Source organism: Artibeus jamaicensis, unplaced genomic scaffold (genome assembly GCF_021234435.1).
Source record: "Artibeus jamaicensis isolate MK-2021 breed Jamaican fruit bat unplaced genomic scaffold, CSHL_Jam_final scaffold_614, whole genome shotgun sequence".
Taxonomy (NCBI): Eukaryota; Metazoa; Chordata; class Mammalia; order Chiroptera; family Phyllostomidae; genus Artibeus; species Artibeus jamaicensis.
This window is the reverse complement of record NW_026522050.1, coordinates 3,599,302-3,620,800: the sequence shown is the minus strand read 5'-3', so window position 1 is coordinate 3,620,800 and position 21,499 is coordinate 3,599,302. Positions and strand designations below refer to the sequence as shown.

The 21,499-nt window shown below is 61.8% G+C and overlaps 1 protein-coding gene across 6 annotated transcripts; it reads right to left on the bottom strand.

Annotated features, from left to right (window-relative positions):
- Positions 1 to 117: 117 nt before the first annotated feature.
- On the bottom strand, positions 118 to 21,475 carry RAB3IL1 (RAB3A interacting protein like 1). Of its 6 annotated transcripts, XM_053659215.1 has the most exons (11): positions 21,240 to 21,475; positions 9,777 to 10,029; positions 9,306 to 9,401; positions 9,145 to 9,222; positions 8,303 to 8,521; positions 7,241 to 7,387; positions 6,626 to 6,754; positions 6,420 to 6,532; positions 4,944 to 5,043; positions 2,162 to 2,228; positions 118 to 1,175 (listed from the first exon to the last, which is right to left on the bottom strand). In XM_053659215.1, the coding sequence occupies exons 1-11, from the start codon at positions 21,389 to 21,391 to the stop codon at positions 1,093 to 1,095; spliced, it is 1,437 nt and encodes a 478-aa protein (XP_053515190.1). In that variant the 5' UTR covers positions 21,392 to 21,475; the 3' UTR covers positions 118 to 1,092. The 6 variants fall into 6 exon arrangements, with proteins under 6 accessions (XP_053515190.1, XP_036993617.2, XP_036993616.2 ...); XM_037137722.2 differs by lacking the exon at positions 7,241 to 7,387 and having other exon boundaries at positions 4,944 to 5,040; positions 21,240 to 21,474; XM_037137721.2 differs by lacking the exon at positions 7,241 to 7,387 and having other exon boundaries at positions 21,240 to 21,473.
- Positions 21,476 to 21,499: the final 24 nt, after the last annotated feature.

Sequence of the window (21,499 nt, the reverse complement as noted above, 5' to 3'; positions counted from 1 at the left end):
AATCTCAAGCACGAGGGTGGGTGGGCAAGGAAAGGATTTGGTTTCATTCCTTCAGATGCCCAGGCCTTGGCCTGAGCCCCAGGGCGCGGGAGTGAAGGCGGGTGGCCACTCGGCCCCTATCAACAAAGGCTTCCTTTATTAAATAGCGACGGTGGTACATTCCATTCAGAGGAGGAAATCGGACGTGGTGAGGGATGTGTGCAGGGTGCAGCCCGGTCCTGAGTGGGCTGTGAGGGGCGAGGAGGGGCCCGGGTCCTGCCCGTCCCACCCCAGTCCCACATGCAGGGCTTGGCGACCTGAGCCCCTGCTGTTTGCACAGCTGGAAACAGGCTTGGTGTCCTGAGGTCCTGTCTGTGTTTTACTTTGGGAGAAAGGGGCCCCAGTCCTTCCAGCAGGGGTGGGGCATGGCGTCCTGGCACACAGGGCTCTGAGAGGGAAGGGGGAAAGTCAGGAGGGTGTGTGTGGGGGGCTTGACCCATCTGGGGAACTCCGGGGCAGTTCTCAAGCAGATACAAGTTGGCATGGAAGCCCCTGTCAGCCTCTCCTAGCACCGCTGCCCCATGGACACTTAGGATGGCAGGCTCACTGGGGCAGTCCAAAGCTGAGGCCACCTGGGAATAAGGCAAGGGATGGCCACAAGGGGGTGCTGGTGGCCCAGGGCTTGGGAACTGGGGAAATTGGGCCACTCAGCGAGGAGCAAGGTTTCTTTCTGAGAAAATGGCAGCAACAATGCACCTGCAGGCAGCAGCTCCTGGAACTGCAGGTGAGGGGTGCTGGCTGCCTTGGGTGTCCCCTCCAAAAAGCTGAGCCCTTGAGTATGGGTCCAGGCTCCTTGGTCTTTGGTGCTTTCTAGAGCCTCCTGGTGGCTGTAGTACCGCTGGGGAGGAGAGAAGGGTCATCTCATGAGGTCCTGTGTGTGCTGGGATGGACCTTTGGTACCAGCTCAGTGCTGTCTCCATGGCCTGGCCATTTGTCCCTCTGTTCAGCTTCTGGCTCAGGGCTGGCTGCAGGGTCCTGTCTTGCTGTCCGTCTGTCAGACTCGGGGTACTGACTGGCTCCCGCCCTGAGCCCCACTCCGGCCTGGGCCAGGCCCTAGGCCTCCTGGGGGAAGAAGCCCAGCTTGGCCAGTGACATCTCCTTGCGCAGCCTTGTGATCTCCCAGAACATTGGCTCTGCTGTAAGCAGACAGAGAGGGGACGGCTTAGTGACAGCTCAGGGTCATCTTAGGCAGGTGGCCTGGCCCCCTCTGCTGGCTGTGGGCAGGGCAGCGGGCAGGCACCCCAGGGCTCCCTGCTTCCCCAGGACAGAGGATCTCGGTGTGTGGTGAACCTCTCTGAGGCTCCCGGCCGTGGTCTTGAAAACCGCTGAACACACTCGAAGGGGCAGAGACCCTTCTGTGCCGTCCTGGAGGAGGCAGGGATGGTCACTCCCACAGCCTAACACAGACATGCGTGTGCACGCTGCCACACACTCACACACGCTTTCCAACCTCACCTCACTGGGACTTTGAGCAGGGGCAGGGCCGCACTGTCAGTCCAGGGACCTGGGAGGAGGTGGCCCCTCAGGGCTCACCACCTGATCTGGCTTTGGCCTTCCAGAGAGACTTGACCCCCAAGTGGGGGAGGAAAGGCTCAGACTCCAGACTGGTTCGGGAAGAGGCTCATCAGGGGACAAGGTTTGGAGGAGTGGGAAGGCAGGCTTTATAGATCGGGGGGTGGGGGGCAGCAGAATGGAGGACTGGCTGGGCTCAGTGGGGGGCTCTCACTCAGGGGACCGCGAGGAGGCCACACTTGGAGGGGAGGGGACTCCCAGGGGAGGCCCCTCATGCACGTCCTCAAAGGCCAGGCTGGTAACAGGAAGCTGTCCCTGAAGGCTGCGGGGCACGGAGAGGTTTCTGGGCGGAGGCGGCAGTCAGACCCAGGTACGGCAGTGACCGTGGCTAGCCTTCCTGGTAGGGCAGGGCCCAGGAGGCTCCTTCTGCGGCTCATCTCGGCACCAGGAGGCCTACCAGCTCTTTACTAACCCACAGTCTCCTCCCTCGCAGAGTCCTGGCCTGAGACAGGGACAGCAAAACCCTCTCTGGGTGATGATCCCTGTGCTGCGGGCCAGTCCCAGCCCTCTGGGGCGCCGTTCCCCCCACTGGCCACCAGGGGATGCTCACCGTCCTGCCGCACCAGGCCTTGCTGGATGTAGCGGATGTAGGTGAAGAAGTTGCACACAGCAGTGATCTGTGGGAAGAAGGTGGGAGGGTGTGACCCGCCAGTCCTCCAAGATGGGGTCCCTCGAAAGCCAGGGCAGACCAGAGACCAGAACGGGAAGCCCATGTCCTGTCCCATCAGGGCCAGATAATGCTCCCTGAAATGAACAGGGCTGGGTGGTTTTAATTCACAGTAGCAGAGCTATTATTACTACTTCTAAGGAAAAGAATAGCAGCAACTAACATTCAATCAAGTCCACACTTCCAGCAAGGCAGGCGTGCTTATCGTTCCCATTTTACACGTGGGGAAGACAGAGGCTGCAGAAACGAAGCCACGCGACAACGACCGGAGGTCACAGGGCTGAGAGCAGCAGGGTGGGAGCAGGAAACTACGCTCACCCCCGGGGCCTGCTTGCTCTGGATGCTGCAGTGCCTGGCCAGCCAGGCCTCTGCCAGGGGCTCTTCGTGATGCCGGGACAGACGAGCGGATCAGCAGCGGCTCCCCTGGCTGTCCCAGCTCCCCAGGCCCAAAGCCCCCCCGCCCCCACGGGCCTGAGGCCTGCTCCATGCCAGGCCGTGTTCAGAACTGGGCCCTGCCGTGGTGACTCTCTTGCTGGGGGGGAGGGCACAGAGGATGCCCTCGGGGGGCCTCATCACCCCGCTGCTGAAAGTGTCGGCCATTAACAGCTCATAGGCGCCCCTCTGCCAATGATGGACTGGTGGTGGCCGGGTGGGGAGGGCAGTATGCAAGGCTGGCTCCACTCTGGGCTGCAGCCAGACTCCAGCTGAGGCCACACACCCTCTTCGCTCCACACCCCACAACCTGTCCGCCCTCACTAGCTCCTGAGACACACACAAACCTTCTCTTAGGGTCTGCGTCTAGGGAAACCCACTCTGAGAGAGGTGGAAGGCAGCTGGCAGCTACACCCACAGCAGCCCCTACGGAATGTCCAGCGCTCTGGGGAAGGGCTGTCCAGGGTGGGGGGGCGCGGTCTGGGGAGTGGAGGAAGATGCAGGGAGGAGGCAGTGCCCTTGCTGGGCCCTCAACCCACACAAGAGCCCTTGCCAGGGCGACAAAAGTGGGTGCAGGGGGGTTGGTGGCCTGGGCAAAGGCAGGGTGGTATAAAGTCCAGGGTGGCTGAGGAGGTGGGAGGGGCAGGGTGGGGTGTTGCCCAGGGCCAGGGGGCCCCCACAGGAGGCTGTGGGCAGTGACTGGGGGCAGCGAGCAGTGGGGTTTTTTCCCAGGGGCTGTGCTTTGGGGACAGAACTTTTTTTAAAAAGATTTTTAGAGAGAGGGGAAAGGAGGGAAAAAGAGAGGGAGAGAAACCCACCGGTTGTCTTTTGCATGCCCCCAACTGGGGACCTGGCCCGAAACCCAGGCATGTGCCTTGACTGGGAATCAAACCAGTGACCTTTTGGTTCCCAGGCCAACACTCAATCCACTGAACCACACCGGCCAGGGCTGGGGACAGAACTCTTGTCCCTGTGGACTCCGCAGTACTTGGTCTCTTCAGGTGGGGACCACATCCTAACACTTCACACCCTGTCATCTCCCATGCCAGGTCTGCCCACACAGTGGACATGCGGGCCCAGAGGGAGCAAAGTTCTGAATGTGGCTTTGCTAGGCAGGGGGACATCTGTATGGGGAGCCTCCTGCTGAACCCTGGCTGGGATCAGAAAGGGGGACGGAACAGGGCTCTGGGCACAGATGCATGAGGTGGGTGCTGCAGAGACTGGATTCAGAAGGGGGAGGCCTCAGGTCGGCTGGGTGGCCCCAGACACGCTCCTGTCCTTTCTGAGGCCCAGGCTCCCTCGGGTGGACGAGAGCCCAGCTCCACCCCAGGGGCACGCACCAGGGCAACAGGCTCGGATGCTCTGGGGAGGCTGAGAGGACCAGACAAGCTGCCCTCGCTGACTAGGCGGCTGCCCAATGATGGGGCCATTTGCCCAGTTAGTCCCCATGAGGAGCCCCCAGCAGGTCAAGGGGAGGAAATGTTCCTTCACAGAGGACCTGTCCACACTCTGTCATCTGTGCACTGAGCTCGGAGTTTTCCAAACGCGTTCGCTTTTGTTCCTTCCAATCCTCTTCACTGTTCATGAGGAAACAAGAGGACTGGGGACCACCCCCCCTTACCCACCAGCTTGGTGAGGCCCCCTGGCCCAGCCTGGGTCACAGGGCAAGAGAGGGCAGGAGCTGAGAGGCCCAGAGGACCCTTGGGTGCCAAGGCTGACCATCAGGCTCGGTGGCAGACACCCTCAGAACTGTCTCCCAAGCCTGGGCCGGAGCCCAAGCTGGCTCAGGAGTGTGCAGCTGAACTCTAGCGTCACCCGCTCGATTAAGGCAAACAACAGAGGTGATGGCTGTCCCTCCTGTGATGATCTTCTGGCTTGCAAGAACATGGGTACCTCAGTCCTTCAACCACAAAGGAAGTGAATTCTGCATTTAGAAGAAGACCCCAGTCTCCAGAAAGCATGCCGTAACTGACACCTTGTCTGCAGTCCAGGAGACCCTGAGCAGGGGACCGAGCCAGGCTGTGCCCAGACTCCTGACCCAGGGAGATGAGAACGAATGGGTGCTGTTTTAAGCCAAGAAGTTTATGGTGACTTGTTACGCAGCAATAGCAAACGGACACACCTGGCTCAGAGTCAGTCTCTGAGCCTGCTGTGTGGATCAAGGCCTGGGGCCCAGAGTCCCAGCCCAGGAGGCCCCTAAGGAGCCAGATGACACTCCGGATGGATGACTCACCCTGGCTCGGGAGGATGGCGAGATGTAGTAGTGGCTCTCGGAGTCCCCGAGCCGGATTCGGTGGCGACAGACTCGGGCCAGTCCGCTCAGGGCACAGCTGCTGGGGGAAACCAGAGGGGACCGTGGGGGCCAGCTGGGGCTCCCCAGCCCAGCTCCCCCAGGGAGGGTGCAGCATCCAGGAGGAGGCACCGCAGGAGGAGCAGGAGAGCTTGGTCTACTGCATGCCAGGGGTACCAAAGCCCTACCTCCTAAAGCCCCTAAAATGCCTCCCCTACTTTACTGGGGCCCTTAGACCCAGTCACCCCTCCCCCCACCTAAGAAGCAGTCCACCCTCTCCTCCATTTAGTCACCAAGTCTCCAGGCCAGGTCACACCAGTGGGGCCCTGTGACTGGCTCCCCTCAGCTCCTTCCAACCAGCCCTGCCCCTCTGTTTCCATGTTACCACGGGTGCCACGGGTCCGGGGTTCCTCCGGACACCTGCAGCTAGCCCGTCATCTTTCCCTGCAGCTCACCCACCGCCCGGGAAATAGCTATGCAGAATCCTGAGTAAAGGAAGGTTTAATGGGCGCCCTGGCTGCGGGGCTTATCAGAGCCTTTGCCGCCTCCAGGTCCACTATGACCCTCTGCCTGGACCATGGAACCCTCTTCCAGGGACAACTTCAGGGACGTCTTTAGATGGTTCGTGAAATGCTGGCTAGCAGGTTAAAGCCCAAACCTCATTTGAGGACCTTCACTCTGGCCCCCCACACCCTCTGCAGCCTCAGTCCCATCTCCCTGCCCAACCCACAGTTTCCCCACGGACTCGGCAGTGTTTCTGTGGTGCCCCGGCATCTCATACTTGTATTCATTCTGTTCCTTCCGCCTGAAAGGCCTTCCCTACTCGGCAAACGGCCATTCCGAGGCTTCCCTGCAGGCCGCCCTGCTGCGGCGGGGAAGTGCTCCCCGATCTCCCGCCCCCTGCTCCACCCTGGTGCGTGTGTTCTGCTCCAGCCCTGCTTAGGGCCGGCTCAGTAGCAGGAAGGACCAGATACCAGCACTGTTTGGTTGTTTATTAGCAGAAGGCAGAGCTGGCTATTGACATCACTCATGTGTCAGTTGGGGCCCAGAGCCCACTGTGGGAGAGAGGAGGGATTAAAGAGGGATGTGTGTCAGGCCCACCAGGGAGAGGCAGACCCCCACTTCTGGACTCCCTGGAGAGCCTGGGGGCCTGGGACTAGGGACAGGATGGGTCGGGGCAGAGCCAGAGATGCCTCCTGGCCCTGCATGAGGGCGCCACTGTCCCTCTTCTGCCAGGCACCCCCGTACTCCTCTGGGTGTATACCACACCCTGTCCACCCCCGGCAACCACACCAGAGCTCCTGCAAGCAGGCAGGCCCAAGGCTCAGTCCTCCTTGGCCACCCCCTCAGCAGAGTCAAGATGCTGGGGGGGCGGGCTTTTCCAAGGGGGCAGAAATGAGAGAACAGAGCACAGCTTACTTGGTGCTGCCATATTCGACTGCAGGCACCTTCACTGTGGGCGGTGTTTGCAATGCCACGGGCTCGATGGTGAGCGTGTTGTCCTCCACGGCAGCCCGAACCAGCGCCGAGAGCTGCGGCAGACCGGGCAGTGGGTGGGTTGGCGAGGAAGGAGCCTCGGCTGGGCGGCTGGGCCTGCCGGCTGGCTGCCTTCTGCCCCAACTCACCTCCTGCATGGTGAAGTCCAGGCAGGGGCCCACGTCCTCCCGGTACACCCTTTCTAGGAAGGGGCTGTTCTTGTCCAAGGTGGGCGATTCCCTCCAGGCCTGAAACTCTGCAAACAAGGCTGTGTCCACCTGTGGCGGAGGGCAAGTGGGGAGGAGCGGTCAGGGTGGTGGGGACCAGCCCGGCAGAGACAGGCAGAGCTGAAGGAGGATGCAGGGCAGCCCGTAGCATGCCAGCGGGCCTGTCCCCAGTGGCCAGGCAGGAGGGCTGGCCCCCCAGGGAGAACTCCCTTCTTCCCTTTGCACCAAAGACTTTCAAACCCAGGTTTCCCTTCCAGGTGTGTTTGCAGTTTCCCGGCACCGCAGGGTTGCGGACTTGGGTCCCGGGGGCCTCGACCTTAAGACCCACCCCCACCCCCCAACTCCCTCCTGGAGGAGGGAGGGTTGAAGAGTGATGCTGCAGGTGCTCACAGGTACCCTTAGTCACGCACAGGTACATGCACACAGAGGGGAACACACATCGGCTCTGGGAGGCCCCCCCCTGGCTGGGGTGGCGGGGGCATGCTCAGTGAACGAGGCTGTGGGGCCAGAGGGGCGGCCCCTCTGCAGAGCCATTACCTGTCGGGAAAAGGAGAGAGAGGTAGCGGAAGTGGGGGCTGCCGGCTGCTCCCCAGGCGGGAGCTGCCAGGCCGGCTCGTAGGTGAGGTGAATCGCCTTGCCGGGGACCACACAGAGGAGCAGGGAGAGGAGCGGGGGCAGCCCAGGCTGGGTGGGTGGGGCCGATGAGGCAGACAGACGGACAGACAGGGGGACAGAGACAGACAGCAGGAAGCAGATATCAGTGTCCAGGCTGAAGTGCAGAACTCAGAAGAGGGACCAGACGCCTGGACTGCAGCCCCCCCCGCCAGACACTGCAGAGATACAGGATGGGGAGGGGCGGGGGGCCCCCTGGGTGTCAGGGACCCTGGGAAGCGGAGTCCCACCAGAGCCCTCGTGGGCCCACGCTGGGTACAGCCCTGAGCTGCGCTCCTGATGTCCACGCCTCTTCAAGTCCTCCACGGCCCTGGGAGTCCCTCTTATCATGTGAGGAAACAGAGGCACTGACAGGTGTCCCCACGGCCAAGGACGTCCTAGCCCGTTGTCCCACCTGGCCCAAGGACTCCATCTACCCGGCCAAGGACGGGGAGACAGCTCCTCAAAGACCATGCTCAAGAGGGTGCTAAGAGCCCTCAAGCCCTGAGGTGTCACAAGGTTGAGCCCTGGGCCTCGGGGCTGTGGCCACACAGGGCCCAAGGAGCCCCTCCCAGCACAGCCTCTCGAGGCTGCGGGAGTGTGTCTCTCTGAAGATGCCCAGAGGACAAGCCCTCTGAAGACCAAGGCCAGCCTCGGGTGCAGAGATGCCATCTACTGCTTAGAGGGGCAAGGACCGGGTACCAGGCCCCCAGACTGTATGCCCTGAGGCTGGGGGCCAAATGTCTCACCTGACAAGGAGCCTGTCCAGCCCTCAGGGCCAGAGAACACAGAAGCCCAGAGAGGGCAGCACAGGACCCAGGTCATACAGTGTGTGGGTGGTGGTGGGGGGGGCAGGGGGCAGGTCTGGTTCCCAATAGGCCTGAATGCCTGGCTGACAGTGGGACTGTCTTCCTTTTCTGTGTCCACTGCCCGCCCGCAGGCCCTCACCTCTTTGCCCTCCTTGTCCGGTGTGAGAATGTTTCCAGCAGCAGGGCACACGGCCGGGCACAGGGTGCTGCTGGTGCTCTTGTGACGTAAGTGGCCCTTGCGGGGCCCGGCCTTGGTGGGGCTCAGCAGCTGTGGGTGGAGCTCGCGGTTGGGAGAGGCTGGTGTGGAGGTGATGACCAGTGTCTTCAAGGCTGTCACCTCTGCCTGCAGCATGTCGATCTGGCCAGAACGAGACGGCTGCCAACCTTAGCCCAGGGCGGATGCCTCCCCGGCTGCCACCACCCGCCACCCCACTCAGGACAGCAGCAACCAGCCCCTGGAGCAGCCTGCAAGCTGGGGACTGAGACGCCCATTTCAGACAGGGGAGCTGAGGCTCAGAGAGGAGACCTGGCCTGTCTGAGGTCACAGCAGAAGCCAGGACTACCTTAGATGCCTGTGTCGGGGGGCTGGCTGGGCCTCCCCCTGAGGGGCACCCAGGAGTCAGGAGTAGCCCAGCCCCCCTTTTTACAGATGGATAAATGGGCACCCATAAAGTAACCAGGAGTCACCTACCCAGGCTCACACAGCCAGGCAGAGGTTTCTGCTTTGTAGATGGGGTGTGGGGTGAGACCAGAAATAACGATGACCACAGAGGGCATCCTCCCAGCCCCAAGAAGGCCCCGGAAAGGTCTCTGGGGCCCAGTGGAATTTCAGTGGCGTCATCTCCGCCCCTGTCTCCCAGGCCCTGGTTAGCAGTGAGCCCCTCATCCCTGGGGGCCCCACCAGGCCATGCAAGGGTCTGACTGAATAGGAAGGTGTGCAGGAGCTCTGGACCGGCCTGGGCAGGTGGCACAGGGGCTCACCTTGCCCCGAGCCTCTTTGAGCTGCTTCTCTGACGCTGCCTGCTTCATGTTGGCTTCTCGGACCATCTTGTGGGCTTCCTGGGAAGAAGCAGTGGTGAGCAGCCGATGCACCCCCAGCGGACCCAGTCCCCAGCTGGCCCCCAGGTGGCCGGCCACTGCACCTCGAAGAGGCTGGCTGTCAGCTCCTCCAGCTCCCGTTCCAGCTGCTCCCGGACCTTGGACAGCCGCTCACACTCCTCATCCTTCAGCTTTAGTTCCTGGGGGTTATGAGGTGGGTGGGTGTCAGCCCCCCCCCGGGGCCCCCAGCCTGCCATTGGGGAGAGCACGTCCCCTGACCAGGCTCCATGCCCAGAGTCATCTTATGGGGGCCTGAGCTCGCCTCCTCTGCTGCTCTACTTTATGAGGCATTTCCGAGGTAGCTCCTGTCAGGGGGTGGAGACCTTACTATCGGTCCATCAGAGTTTGGAACAAATATTCAGAGAAGCCCAGAGTGCTACGAGTCATTTTGGAAGAACGGGCCTACCCTTCGTTTGGACCTCCCTGGTGCCCCGCACAGGCCGGGACAGGTGTGTGAGCTCTCCGGACGTGGGTGAGGGCCCACAGCTCCCCCAGGCACCCCTCCCGGACCCCACCTTCTGGGCTTTGTGCAGCTCCTCCTTCAGGAACTCCGAGCCCTTCTCTCGGATCTCCATGGACGAGCTGCGCAGGCGGCTCATGTCCAGCTGGGTGGCTGCAGGGCCCTCCTCACCGGGGGCCTCCTGCCCTACAGAGGTCTCCGCTAGGCCTCCCGGGGATTCCCTGAGGCTTCTGCAGGAGCCCACACTCTTCCAGGAGACAGCAACAGCTTCGTGGGGCGGTGGGTGGCCCTCGTCTGGGTGGGGCTGCCTGTGAGGCAAGCGGCAAACAGAGGGTGGGATCTTGAGACCCAGAGAGCTGAGCCCAGGGGCCAACCTGAGCCTCAGTGTCTGTACCTGTACGATAGGATGCTACCAGTGAGGCCACCACCAGGGTTGTCCCAAGGGCAGAATGACCAAAAATGAAATCTCTTGGGGTCAAGAGACTTCATTCATTCCTGTTTGCTCACCTCCTGCCACCCCAGGGCTGGGCACGGCACACAGTGGTGCTCAGCTCTGTTTGTCCAGCAGGTGACCCCAGGGTCAAGGTATCACTGTTGAGAATTGGAGTTGCCACTTCATAAAGTGTGGACAATCCAAAGGGTCCTACCTCAAGGGTCACTGGGGCCACAGAGAGGTGCCTAGGACCTTGGCCCACAGAAGGCACTTATGTGGGAATTGCCTTTGTTGTTATTGTTAATGCAAATTTTATGCAAACTAAGAGCAGGCCAAAGAGGAAGGACCAGCTAGGACAGGCAGGAAGGTTCTGCAAACAGCCAGGCCAGGCAGGCTCACTTCCTGTCCCCCTGGATCTGTGGGGACGGGTCCCAGCTCTCCCTGATTCGCGTGTGACCTCAGACAAACACCCCTGCTCTGGGCCCCAGGACCCTGCTCCCCTGGGGGCAGCTCGGGGGAGGTGGGAGCCGCCAGCTTTTGCCCTCCCCTCCTGCAGCCAATCCGCACTCCTGTCTTTGCCTTCCAAGCAGACCCTGGGGAGGGAAGGAGGAAGGGAGGGAGGGAGAGAGAGGGCTTGTGGTTTGTGCCAAGACAGCACCTCTGGACTCGCTCACTCAGCAAAAGTTGGCGGCTCCTGAGCCAGCAGCTTCTGAGCAGCAGAGGCTGGGCTGGGGGGCTGGGCCAGGGCACTGATAGCAGCGAGGAAGTGGAGGGGAGGGGGCTTGGGGAGGCCCACACAGGAGGGAGGAAAGACAAGACCACAAAGTCCTGGACTGCTGAGGGGAAGGTGTGAGGGCAAGACTGGGGGCCAGGCCTCCGGCTTGTTCTTCGGACTCTGGGACTGTCACCAGCAGCTCCTCAGTCTCGGTTTCCCCCTCGGGTGACGCAAAGGGACTGGACACCAAGGGACCCCATCAATAAACCCGTTCCTAGCCAGCCCTCCCCGTGGCCCCGTCTGGCCGGCCAGCTCAGCCCGGCCTGCCCTCTGCTTTGGAACTGGCCCACAGAGTGGCCTCGAGTTTCCTCTGGCCGGGTCCTGACTGGCAGAGATGCGGGGTGGGAATACACATCCGTCACTTCATTAATGGTCTGTGTGCTGGACAGGGATCCTCCTAGCAACCTTGTATGGGACGGGTGTCTCGTTGGAAGGGGGTCCCTGCAGTGTGAGGGGCTGTGGCGGTGCAGTGGTGGGCCTGGGCTGGGCTCTCGTCCAGGGGACTTGCATTGTCTCAGGGTCCGCAAGGGGTGCTCTGCCCATGTTATTCTGTTTAAAGCTCTCAACGGCGGTCGTGGGATTGTCCCTGTTTTACAGGCGAGGGAGAGGTCACCAGGCTGGCTGGTCAGCTGCCGTATGGGGACAGGTGGCCAGGTCTGCAGCCCAGGCAACCCTACCTCCCAGCAGCTCCCAGCGGGCGGCAGTGTAAGTGGCGGAATCAGTGCTTCTGTTGCGGATCCAAGACTGCTGGGCTCCGGAGGAGCCTCCTGAGTCCCCTCCTTGGCTGTAGCAGGGAAATCTGACCCAGTTCTTACCCCACCTGGCTTCCCAGCCTCTGCTCAGGCCCAGAAACTGCCCCGCAGGAGGAAGGGCCGGGGCTGGGGGAGCTGCAGCTGAGAGCAGAGGCATGTCAGGCAAGCCCAAGGCCATGCCAGGTTCTGACCGGAGGTGCAGGTGAGCCCGTGGGAACCCTCTGCAGCAGCCTCCCGCCTGTGGCTGGGAGTAAGAGCCCCTGCAGGAGCGGCAGGAGGGGTCAAGCGAGAAGGCCCTGGACTTGGCACCAGGTGAGAGGTGTGCAGTCCACAGCCACGTCTGGCAGACGCCCCCACGCCCCCCACAGGCCTGCCCAGGGTCTGGGTCCCGCGGCTGACACCGAAGGCCCTGGAGACTGTACCCACCGGCAGTCCAGAGGTCAGGGGCTCGGCCCTCAGTCAGGTGGGGGCAGCTGGCCCCTGTTGGGGTGGGTGTTGCCCACTTTGAGAGAAAGGGCAAGAACCATGGGCCTCGGGTGGGGCTGGCCCACAGGGACAGCGCAGGGCACAGATGGGACCCCAGGTCTCAGACACCCAGGCTCCGAGCCGTTCCCTCTGCAGGGACCGCCCCGCCACGTCTCACACCGCCTGCCTGGGAGAAGAGGGCCGCCAGCCCCTCCCGTGAGGGCCGAACTTTGTCCACCAGTGTGGTCTGGGCCTCTGGCCACACAGTGCAAGACTTTAACTCTCCTCTGGTCCCAAGGGCACAGGCGGGGGGTGTGGCCAGCCAGTCCCCCATCATTTTCCCAACAGGCTCCCACTTCCGCTCACTGCCGGTGGGGGCAGGGGACCCTACTCTGCAGCCAGAAGAGACAGAGACCCCAGGAAGCCTCAGGCAGAGCGTCTGTGGCCCCTTCTCCACCCCCGTGGGAAGGCCCCACACGCAGATCTCGATGGCAGAAAGCGTGGGGACAGTAGGACCACCCTGTGGTCTCCAGCTGCCCACTGCCTGGGCCAGGGGTGCGGGCCCAGGAGAGGAAGGCCTGCCGCGTCCTGGGAGGGAAGCTCTAATCCCAGGACCCTCTGCCTCCCATTTCTGGGCTCCGAGGCCAGCTCGGGGACTCAGACACTTCAGACTAAGAAGGGACCCGAGCCCCTGGCTCCTCGGCCCAGCGCAAGCCAGAGCACTCCTCCCCCATGCACTTCAGCCTCCCAGACCACAGGCCCCAAAACCTGGGCGTGAACCCCTGTGGCAGAGAGGACACACTTTTCTCTCGGGTGAGCTCGGGCTACCACTTAAGTTCTTTGCTGGTCTTTCCCTCAAGTCCAGGCGCACGCCCTCTGCCCCAACCTCCTCAGTCCCCATTCCCTGTAGACACAGAGTCCAGCATCCAGGATGCAATGCTGCCGTGGGCCACTGGGAAGGGGTCTGCTCGGGGACAGGCTCAGATAGTGAGAGTCAAGGTCGAAGGTAGGTGGGGGCCGTTTCCTAGGGCCCAAGGCAGTTCGTACAGGAAAGGCCCAGAGGGGTCACTTCCCCTGGAAACATATGAGGGTGGGGGAGGCAGCCTCCGGAACCTCACTCCCCATCCAGGCCTGCCCAGGAGGGCCAGCGAGGCTTTCATTTCCATCCACAAAAAAGGGCAACTGAGAATGAAGGCTCTGGGCGCCACAGTCCCCAGTCACCCAGCAACCCCTTGGTCCACAGGCCAGCCCAGGGTCCAGAGGGCCTGACTAGGGTCCTGGGTGCTCCTTTCCAGTCCTGACCAGGCCCTCCTGCCACAAGGACTTCCTGCCCCTCAACCTCTCCTTCTCTACCCACTGGTGCCCAGATCACCTCTTAGAGCCAAAGACCCCTTAGCCAAAGGGCACACAAAAAGGGCTCACTGAACAGGTGGAGGTGTTGTCAGCAAGGGGAGCTCCGAAACTGGGGCAAAAGGAGGGCAGGGAGGGTGCTCTGGCCACCCCCCCCTTCTGTCTGGGGCCACCTCGCCCATGTCCAGTTTGGCTGATCCATCAGCAGAACGCCCCCCCACCCCCGCCCGCCAGGGCCCAGCTCTGGGGCAGTGCTGCAGCGCAGGGGCTGGCTTCAGATTCATGCTCCTGCGCTCAGTAAGCCCTGGGGACACTGAGGCTGATGGTCAAGCGACCCCTGCCCAGGGGATATGGAGGTCCCAGGAAAGGTTTCAAATGCTGGATCCCGGGCCAGCCTCCAAGCCCAGTCAGGCTCAGCTCACTAAGAGGGGCCAAGTCGTCGGCTCCAAACGCACCAGCACGTTGGCATCCTGAGCCCCTGCTACACGCCCACGCCAGCCCACCGCTGCACTGGATGGCGTGTGAGGACTGTGGCAGCTGTGTGCCCAGCCCTTGACACCTGAATCTACAAGTGTCACTGTGTGTGAACCACATTACATCGCAGCCAGGAGATGCTCTCCTCATCCTGGTTTGAAACTGGAGGCACTGAGGTTCAGAGAGGGCAGGCGCCTTGGCAGGAACACACAGCAAGGAAGCGGCAGGATGGGAAGTGAACCCAGAGTGCTGGCAGCAGTGAGTCATGTGACCTGTCACCCAGAGGAGCCCGCAGGGGAGGAAAGGGGATGAATGGTGCTTTCGGAGAAGTGAGGCAGGATGCAGACCGGGTGTGAGGAAGTTGGAGCTCGTGCCCAGTGGCAGTGGTGGTGGCGAGTTCCACTCGGGGCAGCTGTGCAAGCCAGGCAGGCTCTGAGCTAGCAGGGGACACACGGCACAGATGCCTCTGAGAGGGGGCTCGTGGGACCACCAGGGGCTGGATAGGGGGACAGAAAAAACTGAGTTGCAATAATGAATGGATGTCAAAAACCAAGGGGAAGGTGAAGGAGGGGGCGGTGGTGATGACAGGAATGAGGAACTGGGAGGGGGTCTTTCAGGGAAGGGGAAGGGGGTGGCTGAGGGAGGCACTAGGTCAGAGGGGGCAGCCGCAGCCTGAGTCAGATGAACGGAGGGTTCCAGGAGAAGGGGCAACGGTGTGACACATGGAGCCGAAGACCAGGACTCCAGGGGTGGGAGAGAGTAGACCTGGGCAACTCCAGGAACTGGGGAGCAGGTGTGTGCAGGGGAGGTGGGAGCAGCAGCAACGCCTGGCAGGAGAACACGGACCAAGAGTGGGGAGAGGGTCGGAACTCCTACAGCAGGTGGGCCGGCCGAGTCTCTCCAGCCCCAGCCCCAGGCCTGTCAGCGCGGCCCGGCGCTGATGAGAAAATCCAGCCCCGGATCTCCACTGAGAGCCGGAACAAGGCCCCAGAGGGCAGGGACTCCACCCTCCGCTGGTCAAGGCAGGGCCCCCAGCACCAGGCTCGCATCCACCTGCTCAGTACTAGAAGAATCTGACACCCCGAGACTGACACACGAACGCCAAACACGCACACAGTGAGCACCCGCCCCGTGCCAGGCGCTGCACCAGCCCTGCTCCGCCCCGTCTGCACGGCCTCACGAGTCCAGCGGCAGCACCCCCAGCCCCCTGCACGGCCTCGCGAGTCCAGCGGCAGCACCCCCGGCCCCCTGCACGGCCTCGCGAGTCCCCCGGCAGCACCCCCGGCCCCCTGCACGGCCTCGCGAGTCCCCCAGCAGCACCCCCGGCCCCCTGCACGGCCTCGCGAGTCCCCCGGCAGCACCCCCGGCCCCCTGCACGGCCTCGCGAGTCCAGCGGCAGCACCCCCGGCCCCCTGCACGGCCTCGCGAGTCCAGCGGCAGCACCCCCGGCCCCCTGCACGGCCTCCCAAGTCCAGCGGCAGCACCCCCACCCCCTGCAGGCCACATTCCAATTCCTTTTGTTCCCTGTTTCTCCTGTGCCGGGGCAGGGGAGTCTGGGACGAGTGGGACTCTGATGAGGGTGAGTCTTGCATACAGGTGTGCTGATTATGGAACAGAAGAAAAGAAGGGGGAGGGGGCAATTCACGGAGGGCTGCCAGGAAGAGGCAGCAGTAAGGGTAGCACAACCCTCTTTCCCCTGCTCTCGACCCTGGGGCCTCCGGTCATACTGTCTCAGGGAAGCATTTAAGATCTTGCTTCCCAGCTTCCCGGCAAAGTGTTCAGTTTGGCTCAAATAAACTCTTACCAAAATTTCAAACAAACAGACAAACAAACAAACAGAACTGTCTCAGAGCTTCAGTCTCCTGTGACTTAGGCCTTACAGACAACTGCCTCAGACTCACACTCCTTGGAGTAGCCACAGCCCAGAGCAGGTTAGTGACTTGCCCAGAACCACACACCTGCCGGCAGCCCCTGAGCTCTCTTGCACATCGCCTGCCTGCGAAGACACAGCCCCCATCCCTGGGGGTTTGGGGTAGACCCCTCTCATTTCTGGGTAGTCCCTCAGAGGCTGGCCCTCCCCAGGACAGGTATGATGACTCCCATCCATCAGACGGGAAAGTTGAGACTAAGGGGCTACACCCATGTCAGGTGGCTACCTCATGGCAAAAAAAAAAAAAACAACAACTAGCCCAGAACCCAGTCTCTGACCCCTGCTGACCAAGTTCCAAGTGCCCAGCCCAGGGTCAGCTGCAGAAGTCCCCAAGACGCTGCCCTCATGCCCATCCACTTAGGGCAGACTTAGTGCCCAAAACTACAGACATGGGGCACTGTGGCAGATGGGGAGGGTGTGGCCCCATTTTGGGGGAGCTGCCTCCAGGCCCAGAGTTATGGCCCACGTGCAGGAAAGCAGACCCACCTGAGCTCCTGCCTTGTCCCACCACGACCAGAGGAGCAGCTCTGGGCCCAGGGCCAGAGGCGTGAGCTAGCACCATGCCTTGGCCGGTGACAGCAGACGCCCGAGAGAGATGTCTCAGTTCATCTCACAGGTAAGGTGACCCCTCACACATACAGATACATCGACCCCTCCTCCCAGATTCCTCCTGGTTCGGGACGAAGGACCCCAAGGGCACAGCTGCCCCAGAGCTGCGGGGGGATACAGGCACAGAGGCTTGTCAGAGTTTAAGGGCGTGAGTGACACTGGCAGGGTCCCTCCAGCTGCTGCTGCTGCTGCTGGGGAAGCTCCTAGGACACCAGGTCCCCAGGGGGTACTGGCAGCCTGGCCCCTGACCTGTCGATCCCTGGCTCCAATAGCCATGCGAGGGGTCCATAAAAAAGTAGGGTCAGGGTAACTGCAAAACTCTGCCTCTCACTCCCCAGGTGCCCAGCTCCTCATTCGGCCCCTCATGCTTCGCGTCTGCATTTAGGAAGCACCTTCTTCGTTCTCCACACCTGGCTAGGCCCCCGGGGACACAAATGTTCATGAAAGTAGTGATACTGTTGAGGATCATGTGGGGGTCAGCATGGCAGCCTGGTCCACCCAGAAGGTTCCTGGGAATATGGCAGGGAGGCTGGACTGGGGACCTTCTCCAGAACCTTGAGTCGTCTCTTCGATTCTGTCCTCAAAGGAAGTGTCTAGCCCTAACCGATGTGGCTCTGTGGGTTGGGTGCTGTCTGCAGAGTGAGGGGTCACCTGTTCGTTTCCAAGTCTGGGCACGTGCCTGGGTTGTGGGTTCTGCCCCAGGTCAGAGAGTGTACAAGATGCAACCGATTGACGTCTCTCCCATGTGCCAGTGTTTCTCTCCTTCCCTTCCCCTCTCTCTAAAAATAAATAAATAAAATCTTATAAAAAGAGAGACAGAGAGGGAGAGTCCACCTGCTAGCACCCAGCCGCCTCTGTCTGGCCCCGGCATGGATGCCTCCAGGAAAGGACATTCTCTGGGCCTAGGTCATTCCTGGCCCCACAACCTGCTCATTTCACCTAGAGGCCCAGAGAGGGAGGCCTCTCAAGATCACACAGCAACTCGGTGGCTGTGTTTTGCCTTGGGCACAGCCAACACAAGAGGTAATGAGTACCGCCCTCACCTCTCTAGGTACCACCAACCCATCTCAGCCACACTGTCCCTAAACCTGGTCTCCTTCCCTGGAGGCACAACCCTGAGGATGACCTGCTCTGCTTCAGTGCTCTCCCTTTAAGAGCCTCTGGTCTCTCTACACCCTACCTCTACCAGGAGCACCCCTGCATCTGAGGATCAAGCCTGTTCTTCCCCCTCACCCCATCTCAGTTCAGGTTCTGCTGAGTGCCATAGAGCACAGTGGATCTGGCCTATATCAGAAAACTCTTCAGCCTCCCCAGGGGGGCTGCGGTCACTCCCCAGCTCTGTCTGGGAGCCCTGTGCTGGGACCACCCTGCTGGCCCCGTTCTTTACAGGAACACAGCGCACCTCCACTCTGGCCGCCCAGGACCTGGTCTTTCCCCCGCCTGGGGAAAGAGGAAGTGTTTACCCAGCTCCAGGAGAAGACCACAGCCTTCCTGCACATATGGGGCAGGGGTCAGCCAGGGCCAGGGACCACCGGAAAGCCAACGAGCAGACACGGGTGCTGGGAGGGGGGCTCCCAGCCCAAGCCTCTGAGCCCCGCCCCTCCAGGAGCCCCAGATGGAGGCTCAGCAACTTTCAGGCGCCTTTGGCAGAGACCCAGCCCCTTTTCCCCAACTGCACTGCTTTCCAAGGGTTCTTCTGCAGGGGGCGCTCCTCTGGCCATGTACCCCAGACTTACCGACTTGCACCCCTCCCCCATCTCGCTTGCTCTCCAAATGAGCTAGGAGGAGTTGGCGCTGTCACACAGGGACGGCCTGCCACCCCCTTTCACACTCCCAATGCCCGAAGACACCCCCCCCCCGCACCCCGCCACCGTGACCTCTCCCCGCGGAGTGTCCTTCCATCTCTGTTTGAGTCGGCTCTCTGGTCCTCGTGCTGCAACGGGTTCCTCCGCCACAGACAGGACCGGGGAGCCGAACACCCAGTCCTGTGTGTACAGACTCGGCAAGGACCCCTCACCGGCCCAGCCCGGAGGCAGCGGCAGCCCGACCCGGCTCGGAGCCGCGAGCGCGCCTGGACCTACCCGCTCCACATCCCAGAGCTTCGGGGCGCCCCGGCGCCTGTCCCCGCCGCCTCAGAGATCTCCTAGCACCGCGTCCCCGCCGCTGCCGACTCCACCCCTGGCCAGCCGGGCAGCCCCGCCGCCTGTCAGTCCTGACCGCAGTCCGTCCGTCCAGCCGCAGCTCTCACCGGGGACCCCAGCTCAGCCCCGACCCTGCCCTCGGGGGTCACGTGGCCAAGGGGGTGGCCAGAGGACACATGCCCGGCCCCGCCCCCCCGCCCGCAGGGCGCAGAGCTGGAGCGCGCTCGGGGCCCAACCCCACTCGGCTGCCCGCCCCGGACCGTCCGACTGCGGGGGGAGCCGGATCCCCATCGTCCTTGGCCCGAAGCGCTCAGACGCTCCCCGCTGCTGCCTCTCCCCCATCACCTCCTTCCGGGCACGGCGCAGCACCCTCTCCGGGCCACTCGGCTCAAGAACCTACACTGGTTACCAGGCTTTCTGCTCCGTGATCCTTATCGATCTTTACTCTGGGTCAGCAGACACCTTCCAACCCCCTCCGCAGGCCTAGCCATCATCACTCCCTCCCGAGCTCCCTGTTCTGTGTCCGTCCCTGTGCGACATTTTGCCTGGTGGGAAGGGGGGCAGACCGCAAAACACGTATTCTCTGTCTTACTCTCTGGGTGCTTATCCCAGGCAGAACCCGCATTTGGCCCTCTCCAGCCCCAGCCTCTCCTGCCTGTGAACACTCCTCTCCCAGCCTTGCCTTTGCCACTGTCTTCTCTCTGGAGGGAGGCACCCATCACACCCACACACCTGCCTGGTGCCACATCTGCAAAACCTCCTCTGGGCATCTCAGACCGTTGGCCTCCGTGTACCTCAGTCTCTCGGTGCCTGTCACCCATCCTAAACTCTGACCCTGGCATTGACCTCAACTGCAACACAGGACTGCTGAAAACTAACCCCCCTTTTCTCCCGAGGGCAACTCTGTCTCCCGCCCGTCATATCCACAGGAGGACTGGGAGGGTTGGAAGAAGATACCTCCCTTCTGGAAGCTACCACACTCTGGGCACCCGTGTCCTAGGCCCACAGAGCCAGGGTCCCAGGCTTGAGTCTGTCAGGTCTTCATCTGGGGACACATACGTATCTCTTTCATTCGTTCATCCACCCACCCTTTATGAGTACAAACTGTGGACAACACAAGGGCTGTGGACCCACAGGAAACTGCGAGACACAGTCTCTGTCCTCCTGGGGGTCTAGTACAGTGGGGAGAGGGGCGTATGGGGGCATACTCTCAAGGACCTCCACTTCTAGGACCCCCGCTTGCCCAAGGCACACCTACCTTGCTCAGTGAATGGTATCTCTGTTCAAAATGAAAAAAGTATCCCTTCCCTAGGTGGCCACGGCCCCCGTCAAGGCTCAGGACATGGCGAGTGGACAGCAGGCTGGATGTCATGCCAGGTCCTGGTTCCCTGGGCCAGCACCTGTCTGGGGAGCAACCTGGGGCATCCCTTCCCGATTTCCAGTATCTTTCTGCTCAGGCCTCCTATGCCTTTCACTCTGCAGGGAAGTTGTTTCCGTGACTGTGGACAGGGACCAGCTCCCTCCTGGCGCCCTGTTTCCCCACCCAGCCCAGCCCAGCCCAGCCCAGCCCAGGGCCTGGCAGAAAGCAGACGTCCTCATGAGCGCTGACTTGAACCCTTCACCAGAACAACTCTTGAGCATCTGCTGCCTTCCTGGCCCTTGCTGCGTTCACTATTTAGGGAAGGGGAAGAAGATGACTCCAGAGGAACTCAGGACAGGAGCGGGCAGGAGATAAGACCTAGTCCAAGACTGGTGGGAGATGAGGGGCGGAGGGTGTGCCAGCCTGGGGCCGTGGCTCCAGAGGAAGAATCCTCAGTATGGGAGGATGGGCGGGCTGTGGAGGCCCTTGAGTGAGGCCTCCACAAGCAAGTGTGGGGTCACCATTCTGGGAGCATCGATACCCCAATTACCAGTCAAAAATATTCCATCGTCTATATATCCAGTTACCTTGGACTCCCAGGCTTCACTAGCTTCTCCCACAGCCCCATAAGCTCTGCTCCTCAGCTGGAAAGGATGGGCTCAGAGAGGGTCAGGAATATGCCTGATGTCACACAGCCAGGGGTGGTGACTGAGACCCTTTATACCTGTTTTCTGAAAGGACAGCCCAGAAAACAGGACTCGCTGGAGACTGCAGCTGCCTGCAGTCAGGTGACTACTAGCTGCCTGGCCGGCAGGTGGAAAGGGAGAAATAAAATAAGGTTTGTCTTCCGCCCCCAAGCCACTGGCCTCTCCAAATCCCCCCTGCGCTCAACCAGTTTCCCTGGCCCTCCCCATCCCCAGCTTTGGCCACAGTCCCTCGGCTGGAGGGAGACTTGGAGCAGAGCCGCCAGCCTGCACGACCCAGGGCCTGACTCTGTTCTCCATCCACTGTGTGACCTAGGGTGAGTGTCTTCTCCTCTCTGAGCCTCGGTCTCTAAGTCTGTGTAATCACCAAGTGGGACAAGACCATCAGGGCCACCCCCTGGCACTGAGCTGGTAGGAGGCTCATGAAACTCCTAGTTCCAGGTGGGTCCCCTGCCCAGAACTTGGCTGCTCGCCCAGACCCCCTACAGAGCAAGATCTCCCCTCCCTTTCAGGTCACCAGCTCACCTGTCTGTGTCCCAGGGCTCCTCTCCCAGGTCGCCCTCAAGTGCAGGGCACAGACCTGATGGGGCGTAGCGAACCGTCCCTGAGCTCATCGCCAGGTACACGGGGCATTTTCCTCGGGCGGGGCACCTGGCGCCTTCCTCGGTGGGGTTCATGCCTACGGGGCCGGACCAAGTGTCCGTCCCTCCGGAGACAGGCAGGTGGCAGAGCCTTCTCCCTACCCCCAGGCTACACTAACCTTTGCTATCTCGAAGAAGCAGCTG